The 22,570-nt window shown below is 44.1% G+C and overlaps 1 protein-coding gene across 2 annotated transcripts in view; it reads right to left on the bottom strand.

The window, feature by feature from the left end:
* The window catches only part of FAN1 (FANCD2 and FANCI associated nuclease 1), a 46,662-nt gene that overhangs the window by 23,960 nt on the left and 132 nt on the right, over positions 1 to 22,570 (bottom strand). For both annotated transcript variants that reach the window (XM_040342815.1, XM_040342816.1), the window contains exons 2-6: positions 17,227 to 18,461; positions 13,608 to 13,748; positions 11,533 to 11,734; positions 2,999 to 3,232; positions 654 to 785 (exon numbers count right to left, since the gene is read on the bottom strand). In XM_040342815.1, coding sequence (XP_040198749.1) covers positions 654 to 785; positions 2,999 to 3,232; positions 11,533 to 11,734; positions 13,608 to 13,748; positions 17,227 to 18,409 — 1,892 coding nt within the window. In that variant the 5' untranslated portion in view covers positions 18,410 to 18,461. The remainder of the gene's footprint in view (positions 1 to 653; positions 786 to 2,998; positions 3,233 to 11,532; positions 11,735 to 13,607; positions 13,749 to 17,226; positions 18,462 to 22,570) is intronic.

Raw genomic sequence — 22,570 nt, 5'->3', positions numbered from 1 at the left:
TGATGTAGACGGAGCACCTCACGGAAATGTTTGTTGCAGATTGTGAAGATCCCCCGCTAGCTGTCAGAACAGGGGATCGGGGGCCGGTGCATCTGTAATGTTACATGTCCCCCCCTGAATATGGGTGTAACCTGTAATATGTTACAAAAAGTGAACTTATCTGTTGAAGCGGAGTTCCACTCAAAAATGGAGAGGGGGGAGCACATACCCATCTAATCCAGGTATTTTCTCCCACTTCCAGGCATAGATCGCAGCAGGCTCTCAGCGATCTATGCCATGTCCGGCCCCTCCTCTGTCCCCTCCCGCTGGGAGACACATAGGGCCCAGAAGACAGAAGGGGCCAATGAGGACACGCAGCGCAACTCACGCATGTGCATTAGGGAACCAGACTGTGAAGCCGCAAGGCTTTACTTCCTAATTCCCTTACCGAAGATGGCAGCACCTCCACCCAATAGCCCAGGGACAGATCGGGTGAGGACATCGCGGGATTCATGGACAGGTAAGTGTCCATATTTTAAAAGTCAGCAGCTGCAGTATTTGTAGCTGCTGTCTTTGAAAAAAAAGAAGCAGCCCATAAATTTGTATTTTTTTTCCCATATAAGAGCTGACACAATGGGGCACAACATTTAGACTAATTAGATCAGATAGCATACCCTAATGTGGGCTCATCCTTCAGCTGGTCCCAGACTTCCTTGGCATTCTGATACAACACATGTGCTTCTTTCCATTTACCATTAGTCATTGTAATTACAATGTCCACCAACTTGTGCATTGCAGATTCATACCTAGAGAAAGGCAGAATGAGCCGATACAAAAAAAACACCAAATAAAATCCAATATTCTTTTTTTTTTCCATCTATACATGATACCAACTGCTGCATTTTATGCTGCCCATCAATGTAATATTTCCATGGAATTTACAGAATACAAAACTAAAATAATTAAAAAAAAAAGTGAGAATTGTTAGCATGACATACTGTATATGCATTTCAGTTTTATTCAAGCATGTTCAATTTTAACTCCACAAATAAATTGGGTTTTTATGGTTCTGGGCATGTTTGACCACATTTTCTTAGAAGCTCTATTGCAAATGTATCTCTACAAACCGAACCAGCTATCCTAAACTGCCACCGCCATACAAAGCCAAACAATGGTGTTACATTTCCCCTATGAATTATTTTTAATAAGGATAAACCAATAATGAAAATCCAGCTACTAGAGAGTTGGGATGGAGGCACACATTATTGCTGAGAAATTTCACTATAACCATTATGCAGCTTAAAGACCTGGCCACTTTTTGCGATTCGGCACTGCGTCGCTTTAACTGACAATTGCGCGGTCGTGGCTCCCAAACAAAATTGGCGTCCTTTTTTTTCCCCACAAATAGAGCTTTCTTTTGGTGGTATTTGATCACCTTTGCGGTTTTTAGTTTTTGCGCTATAAACAAAAATAGAGCGACAATTTTGAAAACATTTTTTTACTTTTTGCTATAATAAATTTCCCCCAAAAAATATATAAAAAAAAATGTTTTCCTCAGTTTAGGCCGATATGTATTCTTCTACCTATTTTTGGTTAAAAAAAAAATTCACAATAAGCGTTTATTGATTGGTTTGCACAAAGTTATAGGGCCAGATCCACATACCTTTACACCTGCAACGCGTATCAGAGATACGCTACGCCGCCGTAACTTTTCCGGCTTTGGTTCGAATCCAGAAAGCTCCCGCACCGAAAGTTACGGCGGCGTAGTGTATTTCTGGCGGCGGAATTCAAATCGGCGGGTAGGGGGCGTGATTCATTTAAATGAAGCGCGTCCCCGCACCGAATGAACTGCGCATGCGTCCTTCCGAAATTTCCCGCCGTGCTTTGCGCGAAATGTCGTCGCAACGACGTCATTTTTTGAACTTGGACGTGAGTTACGTCCATCCCTATTCACGGACGACTTACGCAAAAAAAAAAAAATTCAAATTTCGACGCGGGAACGACGGCCATACTTAACATGGCAAGTCTATCTATACGCCGGATAATAGCAGCTTTAACTATACACCGGAAAAGGGCGACTGGCGAAGACGTAAGAGAATGCGACGGCCGCGCGTACCTTCGTGGATCGTCGTAAAAAGCTCATTTGCATACCCGACGCGGAAAACGACGCAAACTCCACCCAGCGGGCGCCGAAGTATTGCACCTACGATCCGAAGGCGTACGAAGCCGTACGCCTGTCGGATCGAAGCCAGAAGCCGTTGTATCTTGGTTTGAGGATTCAAAATAAAGATACGACGCGGGAAATTTGAAAGTACGCCGGTGTATCAGTAGATACGCCGGCGTACTCCCTTTCTGGATCTGGCCCATAGCGTCTACCAAATAGGGAATAGTTTTATTAATATATGTTTGTTTTACTAGTAATGACGGCGATCGGCGATTTTTATCATGACTGTGACATTATGGCGGATACATCAGACACTTTTGACACTATTTTGGGACCATTGTCATTTATACAGCAAACAGTGCTATAAAAATTAAGGGGTTAACCTGTAGGTGGCGCTGAAGGGGTTAAGTGTGCCCTGATTTATGTTTCTTACTGTGGGGGGCGTGGCTTAGCGTGTGACATCACTAATTGTCGTTCCCTATGACAGGGAACAGACGATCAGTGTCAGTCTTACTAGGAAGCACGGGGAGAGGTTTGTTTACACTTACCTCTCCCCGTTCTTCCTCTCTGTGACCCGATCGTGGGACACCGGCGGCGATCGGGTCCGCGGTTCCCGCGGGGACGGTCACGGAGCTTAGGACCGGCTGGGCCCTTAAAGGGGACGTACATGTACACCCTTGTGCCCAGCCGTGCCATTCTGCAGACGTATATCTGCGTGTGGCGGTCCTTAAGCGGATAATCTACTAAAAATTAATTTGGAGGGCAAGCCAATCCTAAAGGTGGCCATAGATTTTGCATATCCCTTGCATAATATTGTAATACAGTAAAATGCAGTCTAATCTTTTTTCTCAGTACCTAATGAGATCTTCTCGGTCCTGGAATATTTTCACACTCCTCTGCACGGTGTACTTTGGGAATGTCATGCGGCCCATGTTTACCATTAAGACAATGGAAAGCAGGCTCTGCCCCCCACTAGCAGCTTCTTCTACTTCCATAGATTGTGTCAAGGAAAACAAGAGAAGGACTCGGGAAAATACAGCCCTGGGGGCTCTGCGAACCCGTACTGCTCGACCAGCACTGTCCTTGGCTCTGGAAACACAAGACAACAATAAAAAAAGAAATAAAAAAATTCCATTATAATGAACCATCCAGAACAGATTCCCATCTCCATGTCTTACAGGAAAACAATTCATTTACAGAAAATATTTTATGCTGCAAATTTTTTTTTAAATTTGTGTTTAAAACTTTAATGACTGCACCTAATAAACAGTTCTGCGTTTTCTCCCTCTATCGGTTGCCTGTATGACAGATAGTAGAATCAGCAATCAGGCTGGCATCAGTTCAACTACCTAGAGATTGTTTTGCGTTTTAGAAATTAGTCTTAGGCTATTCGTATCGGCATTACAAAATGCTTCATGCAGCAATCACTAATGGTAATCAATGTGTTGCACAGAGCAGCCCTGATCCTCCTCTTCTCGGGGTCCCCCACCAGCACTCATGGCTCCCCCTGTTCTCGGGTCCTCCACCAGCACTCATGGCTCCCCCATCGGTGCTCCTGGCTCCTCCTCTTTGATGAGTGCCCCCATAGAAAGCTACTTACTATGCAGGCACTTGTGTGGGCTCGCTCCAGAGCCTCCCTGTCTGCATCTAATAACACAGACAGGGAAGCTCGGCCCTGTCCACCGCTCCCTCATCACAGAATTTGATTGACGGCAGCTGGGGTTGAGTTAAGATCTTCTAGCATAGAAGGTTTTTCACCTTAATGCATAGAATGCATTAAAGTGGTATTAAAGATTTTTTTTTTTTTTTTATTAAAAGACAAAACATGTTATACTTACCTGCTCTGTGTAGTGGCTTTTTCACAGAGCAGCCCGAATCCTCCTCTGCTCGGGTCCCCTGCCGGCGCTCCTGGCAATTCCCCTTTGACAGTGCCCCCAATAGCAAGCTGCTTGCTATAGAGGCACTGGTGCGTTCTCGCTCCCAAGCCCTGCGCTATGCATCCATAAGACACAGAGCCGCGGCTCAGCCCAGCCCCTGTTCTCTCCTCATTGGCTTACTGGCTGTGATTGACAGCAGTGGGATCCAATAGCTCTCAGCCAATGGGGAGAGGGGGTCCCGGGACAGGGGAATATTAGGGGGATGAGGGAGGAAGAGCACACACCCTTGTGCGTAAAAAAAACTTCAGCTTTTACATCCACTTTAAAGTGTACTAGCTCAGTGTGCACAGCTAGCCGATGACCGGTTTTAAAAAATAAAAATAAAAAAAACAGCAGCAGGAATCAGCAGATTCCTGCCGCTGTCATTTGCACTGAGCCAAAGGCCCTGTGCGAAGCTAGCCTTATGTTAGCCATACATGGGTCAAATTTCAGCAGAGTCGGCAGACCCTGTTGGCACCATCCAGCTCGACAAATGATCTGAAAATTGAACAAGCCAGGTGGAAAATGCATGGCTGAACAGTGACTACAGCCAATGAGATGCAGTCACGGCTTGGGTATTCTGACAGCCACAGGTACTGCAGCCGTGAAAAAACAATATCTTTGCAGAGAAGTTTTAGATAGATGGGAGAATCTATTGATTTTAATTAGGGCCGTGACTGATTACAATTTTTGTGTTCGATTAATCGTTTTTTTTTTTAATCGATTAATCGACTAATTTCGATTAATTAACGCACATACAGATACAACTACTTTTAGCTGATCTCCTTGCATTGCAACTCTGCATTAGCCACTGGTAAATGTGGTGGGGGCAGATGTGTCTATTCTTGCAGTATGGGAGGCAGATGTGTATATTAAAGCATGGGGGCAGATGTGTATATTACAGCATGGGGGCAGATGTGTATATTACAGCATGGGGGCAGATGCTGTAATGTACACATCTGCCCCCATGCTGTAATGTACACATCTGCCCCCATGCTGTAATGTACACATCTGCCCCCATGCTGTAATGTACACATCTGCCCCCATGCTGTAATGTACACATCTGCCCCCATGCTGTAATATACACATCTGCCCCCATGCTGTAATATACACATCTGCCCCCATGCTGTAATATACACATCTGCCCCCATGCTGTAATGTACACATGGGGGCAGATGTGTATATTCTTGCAGTATGGGAGGCAGATGTGTATATTACAGCATGGGGGCAGATGTGTATATTACAGCATGGGGGCAGATGCTGTAATATACACATCTGCCCCCATACTGCAAGAATATACACATCTGCCCCCATGCTGTAATGTACACATGGGGGCAGATGTGTATATTCTTGCAGTATGGGAGGCAGATGTGTATATTACAGCATGGGGGCAGATGTGTATATTACAGCATGGGGGCAGATGCTGTAATATACACATCTGCCCCCATACTGCAAGAATATACACATCTGCCCCCATGCTGTAATGTACACATGGGGGCAGATGTGTATATTCTTGCCGTATGGGAGGCAGATGTGTATATTAAAGAATGGGGGCAAATGTGTACATTACAGCATGGGGGCAGATGTGTACATTACAGCATGGGGGCAGATGTGTACATTACAGCATGGGGGCAGATGTGTACATTACAGCATGGGGGCAGATGTGTACATTACAGCATGGGGGCAGATGTGTACATTACAGCATGGGGGCAGATGTGTACATTACAGCATGGGGGCAGATGTGTACATTACAGCATCTGCCCCCATGCTGTAATATACACATCTGCCCCCATGCTTTAATATACACATCTGTCCCCATACTCCAGGAATATATACATCTGCCCCATAATGTTACCACACACAGATGGTTGTCCTTTCTTACCTGACTATCAGGCAGGCAGACCCATCTGCAGAGTAGCTGATGGACACACGTGCGCAAGGGAAGGAAGAATATACAAGCAGGCGGGCAGGTGATGACGATGTCAGCACGCCGCTACTCGGCTGCCGCCGGGTGGACCAAGATGGCCACAGCTGCGGAGCTAGGCCGAAGCCGCGGCCTTTCCTATGGGCGTGTAGTGGCTTTTTCACAGAGCAGCCCGAATCCTCCTCTGCTCGGGTCCCCTGCCGGCGCTCCTGGCAATTCCCCTTTGACAGTGCCCCCAATAGCAAGCTGCTTGCTATAGAGGCACTGGTGCGTTCTCGCTCCCAAGCCCTGCGCTATGCATCCATAAGACACAGAGCCGCGGCTCAGCCCAGCCCCTGTTCTCTCCTCATTGGCTTACTGGCTGTGATTGACAGCAGTGGGATCCAATAGCTCTCAGCCAATGGGGAGAGGGGGTCCCGGGACAGGGGAATATTAGGGGGATGAGGGAGGAAGAGCACACACCCTTGTGCGTAAAAAAAACTTCAGCTTTTACATCCACTTTAAAGTGTACTAGCTCAGTGTGCACAGCTAGCCGATGACCGGTTTTAAAAAATAAAAATAAAAAAAACAGCAGCAGGAATCAGCAGATTCCTGCCGCTGTCATTTGCACTGAGCCAAAGGCCCTGTGCGAAGCTAGCCTTATGTTAGCCATACATGGGTCAAATTTCAGCAGAGTCGGCAGACCCTGTTGGCACCATCCAGCTCGACAAATGATCTGAAAATTGAACAAGCCAGGTGGAAAATGCATGGCTGAACAGTGACTACAGCCAATGAGATGCAGTCACGGCTTGGGTATTCTGACAGCCACAGGTACTGCAGCCGTGAAAAAACAATATCTTTGCAGAGAAGTTTTAGATAGATGGGAGAATCTATTGATTTTAATTAGGGCCGTGACTGATTACAATTTTTGTGTTCGATTAATCGTTTTTTTTTTTAATCGATTAATCGACTAATTTCGATTAATTAACGCACATACAGATACAACTACTTTTAGCTGATCTCCTTGCATTGCAACTCTGCATTAGCCACTGGTAAATGTGGTGGGGGCAGATGTGTCTATTCTTGCAGTATGGGAGGCAGATGTGTATATTAAAGCATGGGGGCAGATGTGTATATTACAGCATGGGGGCAGATGTGTATATTACAGCATGGGGGCAGATGCTGTAATGTACACATCTGCCCCCATGCTGTAATGTACACATCTGCCCCCATGCTGTAATGTACACATCTGCCCCCATGCTGTAATGTACACATCTGCCCCCATGCTGTAATGTACACATCTGCCCCCATGCTGTAATATACACATCTGCCCCCATGCTGTAATATACACATCTGCCCCCATGCTGTAATATACACATCTGCCCCCATGCTGTAATGTACACATGGGGGCAGATGTGTATATTCTTGCAGTATGGGAGGCAGATGTGTATATTACAGCATGGGGGCAGATGTGTATATTACAGCATGGGGGCAGATGCTGTAATATACACATCTGCCCCCATACTGCAAGAATATACACATCTGCCCCCATGCTGTAATGTACACATGGGGGCAGATGTGTATATTCTTGCAGTATGGGAGGCAGATGTGTATATTACAGCATGGGGGCAGATGTGTATATTACAGCATGGGGGCAGATGCTGTAATATACACATCTGCCCCCATACTGCAAGAATATACACATCTGCCCCCATGCTGTAATGTACACATGGGGGCAGATGTGTATATTCTTGCCGTATGGGAGGCAGATGTGTATATTAAAGAATGGGGGCAAATGTGTACATTACAGCATGGGGGCAGATGTGTACATTACAGCATGGGGGCAGATGTGTACATTACAGCATGGGGGCAGATGTGTACATTACAGCATGGGGGCAGATGTGTACATTACAGCATGGGGGCAGATGTGTACATTACAGCATGGGGGCAGATGTGTACATTACAGCATGGGGGCAGATGTGTACATTACAGCATGGGGGCAGATGTGTACATTACAGCATCTGCCCCCATGCTGTAATATACACATCTGCCCCCATGCTTTAATATACACATCTGTCCCCATACTCCAGGAATATATACATCTGCCCCATAATGTTACCACACACAGATGGTTGTCCTTTCTTACCTGACTATCAGGCAGGCAGACCCATCTGCAGAGTAGCTGATGGACACACGTGCGCAAGGGAAGGAAGAATATACAAGCAGGCGGGCAGGTGATGACGATGTCAGCACGCCGCTACTCGGCTGCCGCCGGGTGGACCAAGATGGCCACAGCTGCGGAGCTAGGCCGAAGCCGCGGCCTTTCCTATGGGCGTGTAGTGGCTTTTTCACAGAGCAGCCCGAATCCTCCTCTGCTCGGGTCCCCTGCCGGCGCTCCTGGCAATTCCCCTTTGACAGTGCCCCCAATAGCAAGCTGCTTGCTATAGAGGCACTGGTGCGTTCTCGCTCCCAAGCCCTGCGCTATGCATCCATAAGACACAGAGCCGCGGCTCAGCCCAGCCCCTGTTCTCTCCTCATTGGCTTACTGGCTGTGATTGACAGCAGTGGGATCCAATAGCTCTCAGCCAATGGGGAGAGGGGGTCCCGGGACAGGGGAATATTAGGGGGATGAGGGAGGAAGAGCACACACCCTTGTGCGTAAAAAAAACTTCAGCTTTTACATCCACTTTAAAGTGTACTAGCTCAGTGTGCACAGCTAGCCGATGACCGGTTTTAAAAAATAAAAATAAAAAAAACAGCAGCAGGAATCAGCAGATTCCTGCCGCTGTCATTTGCACTGAGCCAAAGGCCCTGTGCGAAGCTAGCCTTATGTTAGCCATACATGGGTCAAATTTCAGCAGAGTCGGCAGACCCTGTTGGCACCATCCAGCTCGACAAATGATCTGAAAATTGAACAAGCCAGGTGGAAAATGCATGGCTGAACAGTGACTACAGCCAATGAGATGCAGTCACGGCTTGGGTATTCTGACAGCCACAGGTACTGCAGCCGTGAAAAAACAATATCTTTGCAGAGAAGTTTTAGATAGATGGGAGAATCTATTGATTTTAATTAGGGCCGTGACTGATTACAATTTTTGTGTTCGATTAATCGTTTTTTTTTTTAATCGATTAATCGACTAATTTCGATTAATTAACGCACATACAGATACAACTACTTTTAGCTGATCTCCTTGCATTGCAACTCTGCATTAGCCACTGGTAAATGTGGTGGGGGCAGATGTGTATATTCTTGCAGTATGGGAGGCAGATGTGTATATTAAAGCATGGGGGCAGATGTGTATATTACAGCATGGGGGCAGATGTGTATATTACAGCATGGGGGCAGATGCTGTAATGTACACATCTGCCCCCATGCTGTAATGTACACATCTGCCCCCATGCTGTAATGTACACATCTGCCCCCATGCTGTAATGTACACATCTGCCCCCATGCTGTAATGTACACATCTGCCCCCATGCTGTAATATACACATCTGCCCCCATACTGTAATATACACATCTGCCCCCATGCTGTAATATACACATCTGCCCCCATGCTGTAATGTACACATGGGGGCAGATGTGTATATTCTTGCAGTATGGGAGGCAGATGTGTATATTACAGCATGGGGGCAGATGTGTATATTACAGCATGGGGGCAGATGCTGTAATATACACATCTGCCCCCATACTGCAAGAATATACACATCTGCCCCCATGCTGTAATGTACACATGGGGGCAGATGTGTATATTCTTGCAGTATGGGGGGCAGATGTGTATATTACAGCATGGGGGCAGATGTGTATATTACAGCATGGGGGCAGATGCTGTAATATACACATCTGCCCCCATACTGCAAGAATATACACATCTGCCCCCATGCTGTAATGTACACATGGGGGCAGATGTGTATATTCTTGCAGTATGGGAGGCAGATGTGTATATTAAAGCATGGGGGCAGATGTGTATATTACAGCATGGGGGCAGATGCGTACATTACAGCATGGGGGCAGATGTGTACATTACAGCATGGGGGCAGATGTGTACATTACAGCATGGGGGCAGATGTGTACATTACAGCATGGGGGCAGATGTGTACATTACAGCATGGGGGCAGATGTGTACATTACAGCATGGGGGCAGATGTGTACATTACAGCATGGGGGCAGATGTGTACATTACAGCATGGGGGCAGATGTGTACATTACAGCATCTGCCCCCATGCTGTAATATACACATCTGCCCCCATGCTTTAATATACACATCTGTCCCCATACTCCAGGAATATATACATCTGCCCCATAATGTTACCACACACAGATGGTTGTCCTTTCTTACCTGACTATCAGGCAGGCAGACCCATCTGCAGAGTAGCTGATGGACACACGTGCGCAAGGGAAGGAAGAATATACAAGCAGGCGGGCAGGTGATGACGATGTCAGCACGCCGCTACTCGGCTGCCGCCGGGTGGACCAAGATGGCCACAGCTGCGGAGCTAGGCCGAAGCCGCGGCCTTTCCTATGGGCGAGACCGCGGAGCTCACTCCGCGGATCGTCCTCGATCAAAATAATTTTAATCGACCAAAGAAATTAACGATTAATCGACCAATTAATCGTTAATTTCCGCAGCCCTAATTTTAATGTGTATGGCTAGCCTTACACAGCACAACTTGGATGAGCAAATATGGTAATCCTTAGGCCCCTTTACATACAGGATCCGTACATGTCTTATTCGCTTGCTCAGTAGGGATCGCTCCTTTGATCCCAGCTGAGCCGGCAGATGACAGGGCGGTCCCCGCACACTGTGCAGGGACCGCCCTGTCAGATCTCTGCTCTCCCCTATGGGGGGGATCGGATGAACATGGACCGTCTGTTGTCTGTGTTCACCCAATCCGCTCTGCAGATGGATGGAAAAATACGATTTTCCTCCATCTGCAGAATCGCAGCATTGTGGACACCGATGAGATCGGGTGTCAGCGGATGTTCATCCACTGACACCAGCTATCTCATAGGGATTAATGTAGGTCCCTTTTTTATCTGTAAACAGATGGATGAAAAAGCGGATATACAGTCCGCATGTGTGAAAGGGCCCTTATGTACATATATTACTGAAAACTATATACAGAAACAAAGTTACTAAATTATTATAACATAATAAACTGATCTTGTTGGCATAGATCTATAAACAAACACACACAAATATCACTTAAAAAAAACAAAAAGGAGTTTTCCTCTTTTCCCTATGACAACGAAGACAAAGTCCAGCAGTTCTCGGTCTGTCCTGGCACTCTTAACAGCCAACTTTATTGAATTAATAGAAGGATTTTGGGCTCCAACCATAAACTCTCTAAGGATCAGCGTGCAAGTGTATTTTAGATGCATTGGTCATAAAATCACATTTGCACAAACTTATCTCAAACTAACTACAGCTGATCTTAAAAGTTGGAAGCCCCTATAATGCCAATAAATGAATTAATGTTTATGAATGCTTCAACAAAAACAGCAGTAATATGGCCTTAATATATTTGCTGTCTATTACAAAAGTTACATAAACTCATATGTGAAATTACTTTTTAAGGATGGCTGCAACGAGGCCAGACTGTTTTTTACCCATGCCGAATATGGAACGTTGTTTGGAAAGTTTCATAAACTCCTCCACCAGCTGGTGCTTTTGAGCGTTGGGATTTTTCAAGTGAAATGATTTTGCTAGATTTTTTAGTTCTGGGCTAGATAGAAGATCCAAGGCTTCATTAAGGTCCTCCAACTCACAGTCTAAAAAAAAAAAAAAAATTAACCCAGAAAATGTTTTTTTTTTTAAATAAAAGATGAATATCTGTATACATCAGAAAAACAGGTAAAATAAATTGTTAGACCTCATTCACACCATACATGCAGAAAAAAACTGACAGACTTCACTTGTGACACGAGTTTACATCAGTTTTCATGCGTGTTTTAGTGAGTTTCACGATTCTGGCTAAAATGAGAATCACTATTTTTTTGCTTAGAAGATAGATCACGATTCTCGTGGTGCAACATCATCTTTCACATTAAAACAAAAAAAAAATTGGGCTAATTTTACCGTTTCGTTTTTTTTTTATTCATTGAAGTGTATTTTTTCCCAAAAATTGCATTTAAAAGACCGCTGGGCAAATACAGTGTGACATAAAATATTGCAGCAATTGCCATTTTATTATCTAGGGTCTCTGCTAAAATATATATAATGTTTGGGGGTTCCAAGTAATTTCCTAGCAAAAAAAAATTGATTTTAACGTAAGAAACGGGTGTCAGAAAAATATTTGGACTTTAAGTGGTTAAACTTCCTGCATTTACACACGGAAGTTTGATCTAAGAAGGAAGTTAGTTACAATGTTTCATGTTGTTACAAACTTGGCAGACTGCCCAGATTTTTTCCTTTACAAAAAATTATATATGGGATATACTGCGCTGTGCAATAAGTGAACACAAAAATTAGCTGCCAACACAGCTGAGACAAAGCAAAAACTGGTGAATATGAAAAAGTATAGCGCTTATTTTTGTGAAAAAATCAGTTAATGCGGAGTTCCAACCAAAAGTGGAACTTCCGCTTGATCCACTTCTCGCCCCCTTACATGCCACATTTGGCATGTAATTTTTTTTGGGGGGGGGGGGTTTCAGTAGGAGTGGGACTTCCTGTCCCACTTCCTCCTTCCCAGGGACCGCTAAGGCGATACGTCATATGGCCTTTTGGCGGCCCCTCCCTGTAGGCGATCACCTGGGAACATGACATGTCCCAGGCGATCGCCTGTCCACTCATGCGCAGTGGGTGCCCGGCCGTGAAGCCGAAAGCTGTCACGGCCGGGTGCCCACTGTTACAATGGAGGTGCCAGCGGAGAAGGGGGGGGGAGAGGAGCGAAGCTACAGGCGGCGTGGCGCTGGACCGTGGAACAGGTAAGTGTATGTTTAATATAAAGCCAGCAGCTACACTTTTTGTAGCTGCTGACTTTTAATAAACATAAAAAACTTCTGGAACTCCCCTTTATCAACACATATCAAATGTTGTAAACATACACACATATATATATATATATATATATATATATATATATATATATATATATAATCTTTCAGTGACACAAAGTGTGATCCGTGAAAAAAAAAAAAAAAAATCAGAGCGAAGCAGTCCTCTATTGCGACCACACACAAATAACAGTCCAAAAGTGTAGAAAAAACTGCAAGGTTGAAATGAAGAGTCCCACATGGATTTGACCCTCTCTGTGAAAGGATAGAGACACCACCGATGTAAGGGGGAGGCTTACCAGATGGTGTTGACTTGGTGAGGTTTATACCACCCAAGTCAAAACAGGCTTATATAATCAGTCAGCAAGATGTATCCAGCTGGTCCAGAGATACGGTAACCACATAACATGCGTAATGGGAAAAAAACTCATAGTGCGATACCGTACAAGGTAGTATTTATTAAAAAGATAAAAAAATGAACACTTACATTTGGAAGAACATCATAGGCATATCACAAAGTGCAAGAGCTATGTGTGTGAATGGGTGGACCCAGTATCACACTATGTGAGTTTTTTTCCCCATTACGCATGTAGTGTAGCAATACAGCATGTGATAATGCCAAAGTACCAATAATATAATCCATACATACCCGACTGCAGGAAGCCATTTTGAATTAGTTCTTCAATATAGGGAGTCAAGTCAGAACCAATCTCAGAATATTCGATCTTGTTAGTTTTTATCCAGTATAACTTGCGCTGGAATAGTCGAACGTATAACTTCTGTCCACCAGCTTTAAAAAGAAATGTGTGGGAGGGGAAGAGACAAAATAAACATTACACATTAACAAACACTTAAGCTCCGTACACACGATCCGAAAATCGTACAAAAATGCCGCTTTCTAAACGATCGTACGATAATCGGATCGTTAGTACAGAGCTTCCGAGAGCCGATCAGGACAGTTCATCCGATTTTATTCGATCGGACATGCATGGAAATGTTTTTTATACGATGCCAGATCGTACGATTTTCGTAATCAGTACAGCTGTCGTTTGAAAATGCAATACAAATGCATTACAACACATGACATCACTTCCGATTTTTTATTCTGCCGTACGAGAATTTTCGTGACTTAGTAAACTTACCAGATTCAATGTGAGATTTGCATACAAAAAAAAAAGAAACAGACGATCATTCGTCCGATAATCGGATCGTGTGTAACGGGCATAAGCCCTGGTTCACACTGGTGCGATTTGACATGTCAAATCGGCGGCATTTGCCAGCAATGGCACCATCCTAATCGGTGCAACGCCACATCTGTGGCGCTGCACCAAATTCAAAAAGTAGTTTCTGTACTACTTTTTGCAATTTCGGCCTGTGAATTACATTGATATCTGTGCAGAAACCTGCACAGTTGTCTCTGTAATCGCAGCCGAAATCGGGACTGACAAACGGGAGTGAAATCGTGCGAGTTCAGCTGAACTTGCACGGCTTCACTCCCGCAGCCCAGTGTGAATCTGGGCTAAATGAGGAATTTTATCCATGTAGTTATTTGTTCTTAAAGGGGTTGTAAAATGTAAAAAAAAAAAAATGTAAAGCCGTGTGAGTTCAGCTGAACTCGCACAATTTCCCAAAATCACCTAAATCGCTTCCTTTACCTTAGTACAGTCCTCTTTCACTTACCTCATCCTTTGATTTTGCTTTTAAGCCTAGGTTCACACTGCTGCGAATTCAAAATCGCGGTAAAATGCGCGATTTTACCGCGATTTCGCGGCCGCGATTTCGCGGCCGCGATTTGCCGCAATTTAATGTAAATCGCGGCCCGAAATCGCAAAAAGTAGTACAGGAACTACTTTTTGAAATCACAGATGCGGCGTCGCACTGATTAGGACAGTGCCATTGCCGACAATTGCCGCCGATTTGACATGTCAAATCGCATCTCAAATTGTTCCAAATCGTACCCAGTGTGAACCAGGGCTTAATGTCCTTATTTCTTCTGAGAAATTCTCACTTCCTGTTCTGTCTAACTCCACACAGTAATGCAAGGCTTTCTTCCTGGTATGGAGAAAGCCTCTTGAGGGGGGAGGGGGAGAGCAGGCAAGTCAGGACACTCTCTACTTTGCAGATAGAGAAAGGAGCTGTGTGTTAGTGGGCGTCCTGACACTCCTGCTCGCCCCCTCCCCCTCAAGAGGCTTTCTTCACAGCGGGGAGAAAGCCTTGCATTACTGTGTGGAGTTACAGACAGAAGAACAGGAAGTGAGGATTTCTCAGAAGAAATAAGGACATTTAAAAGCAAAATCGAAGGATGAGGTAAGTGAAGGAGGACTGCACTAAGGTAAAGGAAGCGATTTAGGGAATTTTGGGAAATTGTGCGAGTTCAGCTGAACTCGCACGGCTTTACTCCCGCAGCCCAGTGTGAACCTGGGCTAAGCCTCACTTGACATAATTGGGGAGATACTAACACTGGTGCAGGCAGAATCAGATTCTAACCTCAGCTTGTCCAATTAAGCTTTTTTAAAAAAAAAAGCTGATTGGTGGTTACTATGCAAAGCTGCACCAGATTTTGTGTGCTTTAATAAATCTCACCCTATAGAGGCTGATGTACTAAAACTGGAGAGTGCAAAATCTGGTGCAACTCTGCATAGTAGCCAATCAACTTCTAACTTCAGCTTATTCAACTTTGACAAAAGCACGTTCAATGCAGAGCTGCACTCGATTTTGCACTCCAGTTTTAGTAAATGAACCCCCTACGCATTGCATTACTACATGTTAAGGTGAGCTGTGATCATGCAGCCCATTCATTTAAATGGGCTGGTAGTGCACCTTAACACACACCAACAAATCATACAATTCAAAATGAACAGCAAAGTGCTACACAAGATACTGCCCAATGTGCCCTCAAACAAAACAAGTCTATTTCCATTTCTGAAAATGCCAACCTTTTTTTTTAGTAGTAGTAAACCACTGACTTAGAACCAGGGATGCACTGATACCACTTTTTTAGTACCGATATTTTTTTTTAATGTTGTGTGACAGTGGCACTACTGTGCAGCACTGATGGGCACTGATAGGTGGCATTGATTAGGCATGGAAAAAAAAAGAAAAAAAAATGTATTACTTAAAAAAAAAATGTTTATTTACAATCCTTTTTTTGTGTGTGTGTGTTTGAGACAGGGAAAGGGACTAAAAACACAGATTCCCCAGTCCCTTTCTCTGTAGCCTCAGCTGCACTGAAAATGAATGCAGATGAGACAGAGGCTCCTCTCTATTCATTCAGAGAGGGAGGAGGACCCGGAAAGAGGGAGGAAGACACCGGAGAGAGGAAGACACAGTGGACATTTGGGGGTGATCGGTGCGGCCGTGGGGGCAGTTAAAAGCACTGTGCTCTCTGTATAACTTTCAATAAAGCATCCCACAGTGGTGGGAGGCAGAGGAGAGGAGAAGCGGCTGTCAGAAAAGCTATACAGGGATATCGGTGCTCTTAACTGCCCCCACCGCAGCACTGATCACCTGTGGGGCTGCCCGGTCCCCTGCGGAGCTAGAGGACGCCTGGTCTGATACAACAGGTATCGGATTAGGCATCAAAGCATTTGCACGAGTACCGATACTTGGACAAATACCTGGTATCGTCACCGATACCAATACTAGCAACGGTGCATCCCTACTCGGAACATTCACTAGTTTGATACATTATAATGGACGGATGCTTTTATTTTTTTTTACACACATGTGGTGCCATCTTGTTTTTTTCAGACCTCTCACTTTATAGTGGTGTATTTTTATTTTATATAGTTTATTGGGCTTTGGTCAGCTACCCTTCTACGTTTGTTGGTTTTAGGGCACATAATTGGTCGTGCTCCCCCCCCCCCCCCCCCCCCCCCCCCCAATACTGGCAAATTTACTGTACACCATATATCTGGTACCATATGGAAACACTACACAAGTCAGGTAATGCTCACATTCAGGACAAAGGCTACCAAAACAGTTATGAAACAAATAAAGCAATACTTTACCATTGTAATTGAATAAAAATATAGGCGTTGCAATCTCTGACATGGTTTTACAATTGCAGGCCACGGAGCGGTTATCCCTATCCTGGCTTCACGCACATTTGTTCCTGGTCAGGGATTCTCTTGGCAGTAAAACCAAGTTTAGGACGGCAGCCCCAGAGCTTTCACTTTAGAAACCATATAAGCAGGGGTAGCCCCCATGTCCCTATCCTCAAAGGTTTGCTTTATTTTATAAAGTGGATAAAATAAAAAAACATGTACCTGACAGTTGATTAAAAGCTGTTAAAGTGTTTTTATCTTCTTCATTAAAAAGACTCATGTCGTCCACATTCTCCATCACAGGTTGCAGCACCATTAAGAAGTTTCTTAAATAATATGGCTGTCTATCAGACTCTGAAGCATTCTCTTTATTGCTGTCTTTGTCTGCTTCATCTTGGCCTTTTATTTCTCTTGTCTTCAGAAATTCAAATACATTGGAATCTTCCATGGAAAGAAGACTACTTTTGTCTTCACTAGAAGACATGTCCAAAGGATCAGCACAGTTCTTGGTGGAAGCAGACCGATCACAAGAGGCCTCCTGAGGATCGCTAAACTTTGCCTTTTTACCATTGTTGGTTTTACTTGAAAGGCGACTAACTAGCTTACGTTTTAAAGGTTCACCGATACGGTCTGGTTTACAAAATTCATCTGCAGCATTAAAAGGTAATATTTTTGGTCCATCATCAATAACTAGATTGTGTTTCTGATCACTAGGAACCTCAGGGGCATCACTTATAGTGTCCAAATGTAAAGGCAAAGTTACTTTGTCAGTGCAATGTGTACCTTCATCACTGTGAAGGCCATTACTTCGACCAGGTGGAGACTCTTCATGAAAAGGATTTGTGTTGAGGGAATCGTCTGACAGACCATCAAGGTACTCCTTGCTTTCAGCCCCGCGAGCTTGATATCTCCGGGATAATTTAGAGGAGAGGCTACCCAGTGAAACAGTTTTTACCACCTTCACATCGTTTGGAATATCTGTCACAGAGGGATTATTATTAAAATATGGGCTGTCTTGTTCCGCATTTGGTGTCTTTTTACATTGAGCTTTTGTCCTGACAGTTTTCTTAGCTTGAGTTTTGAATTTTTGCGGCAGTGGAGAAGCTGCGGTAGAAGAAGACAGCTGCACGGATTTTCCATCTTCTACCAATATGATATCATCATTCTCTGACTTTGCTTTAGAGCATTCTTCATCAATGTGTTTGTTCAGACTAAAGCGAGGGACCATTTCCCCACAAAGAGGACAAGAAAGTTTGGCAGGGGGAGCATTTTTAAAGAGAGAAAGAATAGATGGAGATGCTGCAGGCTGCTTTGTAGATCCAGTAACTGGTGTTAAACTGTTTCGATTTTTAGACAAAGAGAGACTTCTACGTTTCTTCTTTTCAGGAGTCTTCGCTTGTGACATAATGATACAAGGCGAACTTGTCCAACATATCAAGAATCAATAAGGGTTGCACCTTGAAAAAAAATATATAATAAAAATATTATTAGAATATATATATATATATATATATATATATATATATATATATATATATATATATATATATTTTTTTTTTACAACATCCATCACATGCAATGTAACCACTTTAAGACCAGACCTTCTTCTGACACTTTTTGTTTACAAGTTAAAATCAGTATTTGTGTGCTAGAAAATTACTTATAACCCCCAAACATTATACATTTTTTTTTGCAGAAACCCTAAAGAATTGAATGGCGTCTGATGCAATATTTTATGTCACATGGTATTTGTGTTGCAGTTTTTGAAACCCAATTGTTTTGGAAAAAACTTACAGTTTAATGAATTGTAATGCAAAAAAATAAATAAAAATGGGGTGGGGGCTTTTGGGGAAGCTGCTGCTTCTAAACGCTATCAAGAGGCTAATCAGCCTCTCAGATCGCTTTTATAAGAAAGAGAAACGTCAGTGAAAAATATGAATTAAATAATACCAGAGTTATGGCTGATAGCTTCAAACCCATAATGTAAATGTACGCTAGTATATCTTGAAGTTGTTAAAAGGATGAGTTCACTTTTCAGAGCATATTACATGTTACACCCATAATTTGGGTGTAATATACTCAAAACCAGCTCCTTGCACCAAATATTCCACCCTTTCCCTGTGACGGTGGGCAGTGGATCTTCTCCCCCCACCTGCTGTCACATTTTGAAAATAGCATGGCCGTGTGGGGCCTCACCCACATGGCTGCATCATTTATTTACAGCGATCAGTGAATGAGAGAACAACCAGTACTGTCAGCCATTGCAGCTGACAGCTTGTAGTTCTCAATGGCCGGTGAGGGCACTGATGAGCGCTCTCATAGTTCATTTACAAGTCCTGCAGCTTGGTACTGAAGGTAAGAGTTGATAGCTGCATGGCTTGTATGCAGGATCCTGACTTGTGATCTACTGATCATGGGTGCAATGCTTTGCACAATCCTGAAAGGAAAAATAAATGCACTTTTTTTTTTCTTGGAAAAATATGTACATTTATTATTATTTTTTCCCACAAAGAGAACTTAGCCTTTAAATGTAAGTGACAGATCTGTGATTCAGCAAGATTTAGGTCAGATTCACATCAGGTGTAAAAAGACTGCGTTAGACGGCTATTACAGCGCAGTCCCACCACAAGACAAGGCAAAACGCACTCCTGCCTGGACATTGAGGTGATGTGCACTGAAAAAAGGACTGCATATTAGAGCTGCACGATTCTGGATAAAATGAGAATCACTGTTTTTTTTTAGAATAACTTCAATAAAGTTTGTAAAAAAAAAAAAAAGCGTACACATAATCAGCACTGCTATCTTCTCACTTCTGCATTGTAACGCAGCAGCTGATGTGAACATACCCTTAAAGGGGTTGTAAAGGTACAATTTTTTTTCCTAAATAGCTTCCTTTCCCTTAGTGCAGTCCTCCTTCACTTACCTCATCCTTCCATTTTGCTTTTAAATGTCCTTATTTCTTCTGAGAAATCCTCACTTCCTGTTCTTCTGTCTGTAACTCCCCTCAGTAATGCAAGGCTTTCTCCCTGGTGTGGAGTGTCGTGCTCGCCCCCTCCCTTGGACTACGGGAGAGTCAGGACGCCCACTAACACACAGCTCCTTTTTCTATCTGCAACGTAGACAGCGTCCTGACTCTCCTGTAGTCCAAGGGAGGGGGCGAGCACGACACTCCACACCAGGGATAAAGCCTTGCATTACTATGTGGAGTTACAGACAGAAGAACAGGAAGTGAGGATTTCTCAGAAGAAATAAGGACATTAAAAAACAAAATGAAAGGATGAGGTAAGTAAAGGAGGACTGCACTAAGGTAAAGGAAGCTATTTAGGAAGAAAAAAAAAAGTGTACCTTTACAACCCCTTTAAAGCATATCGAAGGTCAAAATTATGTATTCATTTCCACATTGTATTTCAAATACTTCTAGCCTACTGCTAATAATCTGAATGATATTGAAGTTTGTAAGCTTACTTTGTGAAGATCCTCACACATTTACTTACTTGAATTCTGTGACAGACTAGGCATTTCTGGCAATGGCTAGGCACTGCTGTGTCACACGTAGCACAGAGCCTGCCTTCTAAACTACAGAGGAGCTGAAAAGAGGAGTTTCAGGAGGTGGAGTCAGTACAGGGATCACTGCTTGCAGGCAGCAAGGTACCATGGGATATATAGTCCATCGTAATTGAAAGTAATCAGCAGAGAAGAAGCTGCAAAGCATGCAGGGAATCTGGGAAGGTGTGGGTGGAGATGGCCTGCTGGCTGTGGACATGAGTCAGCATGGACACCCTGACCAGTCTGCAGGTATGCCGCCCCATACACAACAAACTACAATGCCCTGTGTGCTCTGGCCTTTGGCTCATCAGATCCAGCATTAACTTTTTTCAGCATAGTTAGGTAGTTTCTGTTGCCATTATGATTTAAAAAGAGTAAACACAGTTGATTGATGATAAATGGCTTCAGCCAAACACTAACCATGAGTGAAAGAAAACTTTTTGTGTTATAATTCATATTCTCTGAAAAATGGCCAAGAAATCATAAATTCTACCAGGGTATGTAAACTTATGAGCACAATATATATATCACTACCCCCAAAGGAGCTGCTGGTTTGTTTTGGGTGGCATGTTACCGGGTACTTGATGAGAGTTGTAGTGAATGGAATGTCCACAAAACAGGTGTCTTTTCTGTGCTTTTATTACCCAGCCGGGTAAAAATAGTAGAACTAGGTAAAGAGATAGCAGAAATGGAAAAAGACAGAGCCAGGTGTATGTAGATGGGAAACAGTCCTGCTTCCAACGACAACTTTGGTTTCACCACTCTAGCCAGAGTGGGTATAGCGCATCTGGACAGGCCTCTCTCACCAGCCTGGCAGCCATAATGTCACTCGGAACCTGGGGTTAAGTCTCTGCCACAGACCCTCCCAATGGTTGAAAACAATGGAGATAAATAGTGGTCCAGAATCTTCCTTAACAGATTCAGCACCCGAATCTCCTTCAGGTAGTTTTGGTTAGGTTACCGACTGATAGGCGACCAACGTCCAGCCTCTCAGTACCCGGTTTCCCTGGTCCCCGATGGATGGTCAGGCCCCTCTTGGAACACCAGCCTCTCTTGGCACTCCTCAGGCAGACTCTTCATCGGACAGCTTCCTGCAACAGGACGGACAGCTCAGGACCTCCATCAAATTGGGAACCCAGCCGATCACTGGGCCCCAGCCGCAGATCAAATGCTCTGGGCCAACGTGGTCCCGGAACCAGAAACACTGCGTAGCACGCACACCCCGGAAGGCCATTTGCCGGGGTGCCATGGTATGGCTACCCTGAAGGTGGGCGCCACACAAGAAGAAGACCCAAGGAGATGGCGCCTGCCCCCATAAATACTCCTCCCCAGCATGCACAGCGAGGAAACCTCCTCCTGATAGGTTGCCGGGAAGAAATATCCAAACCATTGACGCCACTGCTGCCATCTGTCGGCCTGGGGTGTGACCAGCACCCCAGAAACGACGGCATGAACCCACAGCACAGCCAAAGCTGGGAAAGAGGCTCCAAATTTAAACAAATTACCTGGTCAGAGTCACTTAACTCTCTGACCCCCTCTAAATTTACACTAGCACCGGTTCTGAAAAGTAACCAGGCGCTACATATACACACACACATATATACATACCAAAAGAGAGAACGTCACTCACGGGTCTTGAAAGGTGAAAACATGATGGTGGTTTTATTTTGATGCAGCACAACTCATCTTCCTCATCGAAATAAAACCGATATCGTGTGTTCACCTTTCAAGACTCATGAGTGCGGCTCTCTCTTTTGCTTTATATGCAGTACAGTCTTTGTTGCGCAGCCGGGCCCATTTTTTATCCACAATTTGTGTGTGGTGGCAATAATTGAATACCACACATATATATATATATATATAGTATAATAATTGTAGTAGAATGTGAATTTCCTCTCAGTGAGAAGAGTCAGCAGAACACATAGAGGTGTGATGGTGGGTAGTTGGTGTGTCATTGATGTATGATAGAAAGTCTATTGTGATATGATATAAATCATAGAAGAGTATGATAATCCCCTGA

Source organism: Rana temporaria, chromosome 3 (genome assembly GCF_905171775.1).
Source record: "Rana temporaria chromosome 3, aRanTem1.1, whole genome shotgun sequence".
NCBI classification, from domain to species: Eukaryota; Metazoa; Chordata; class Amphibia; order Anura; family Ranidae; genus Rana; species Rana temporaria.
Note: the sequence above shows the minus strand (reverse complement) of the source record. Positions and strands in the feature narration are given on the sequence as shown.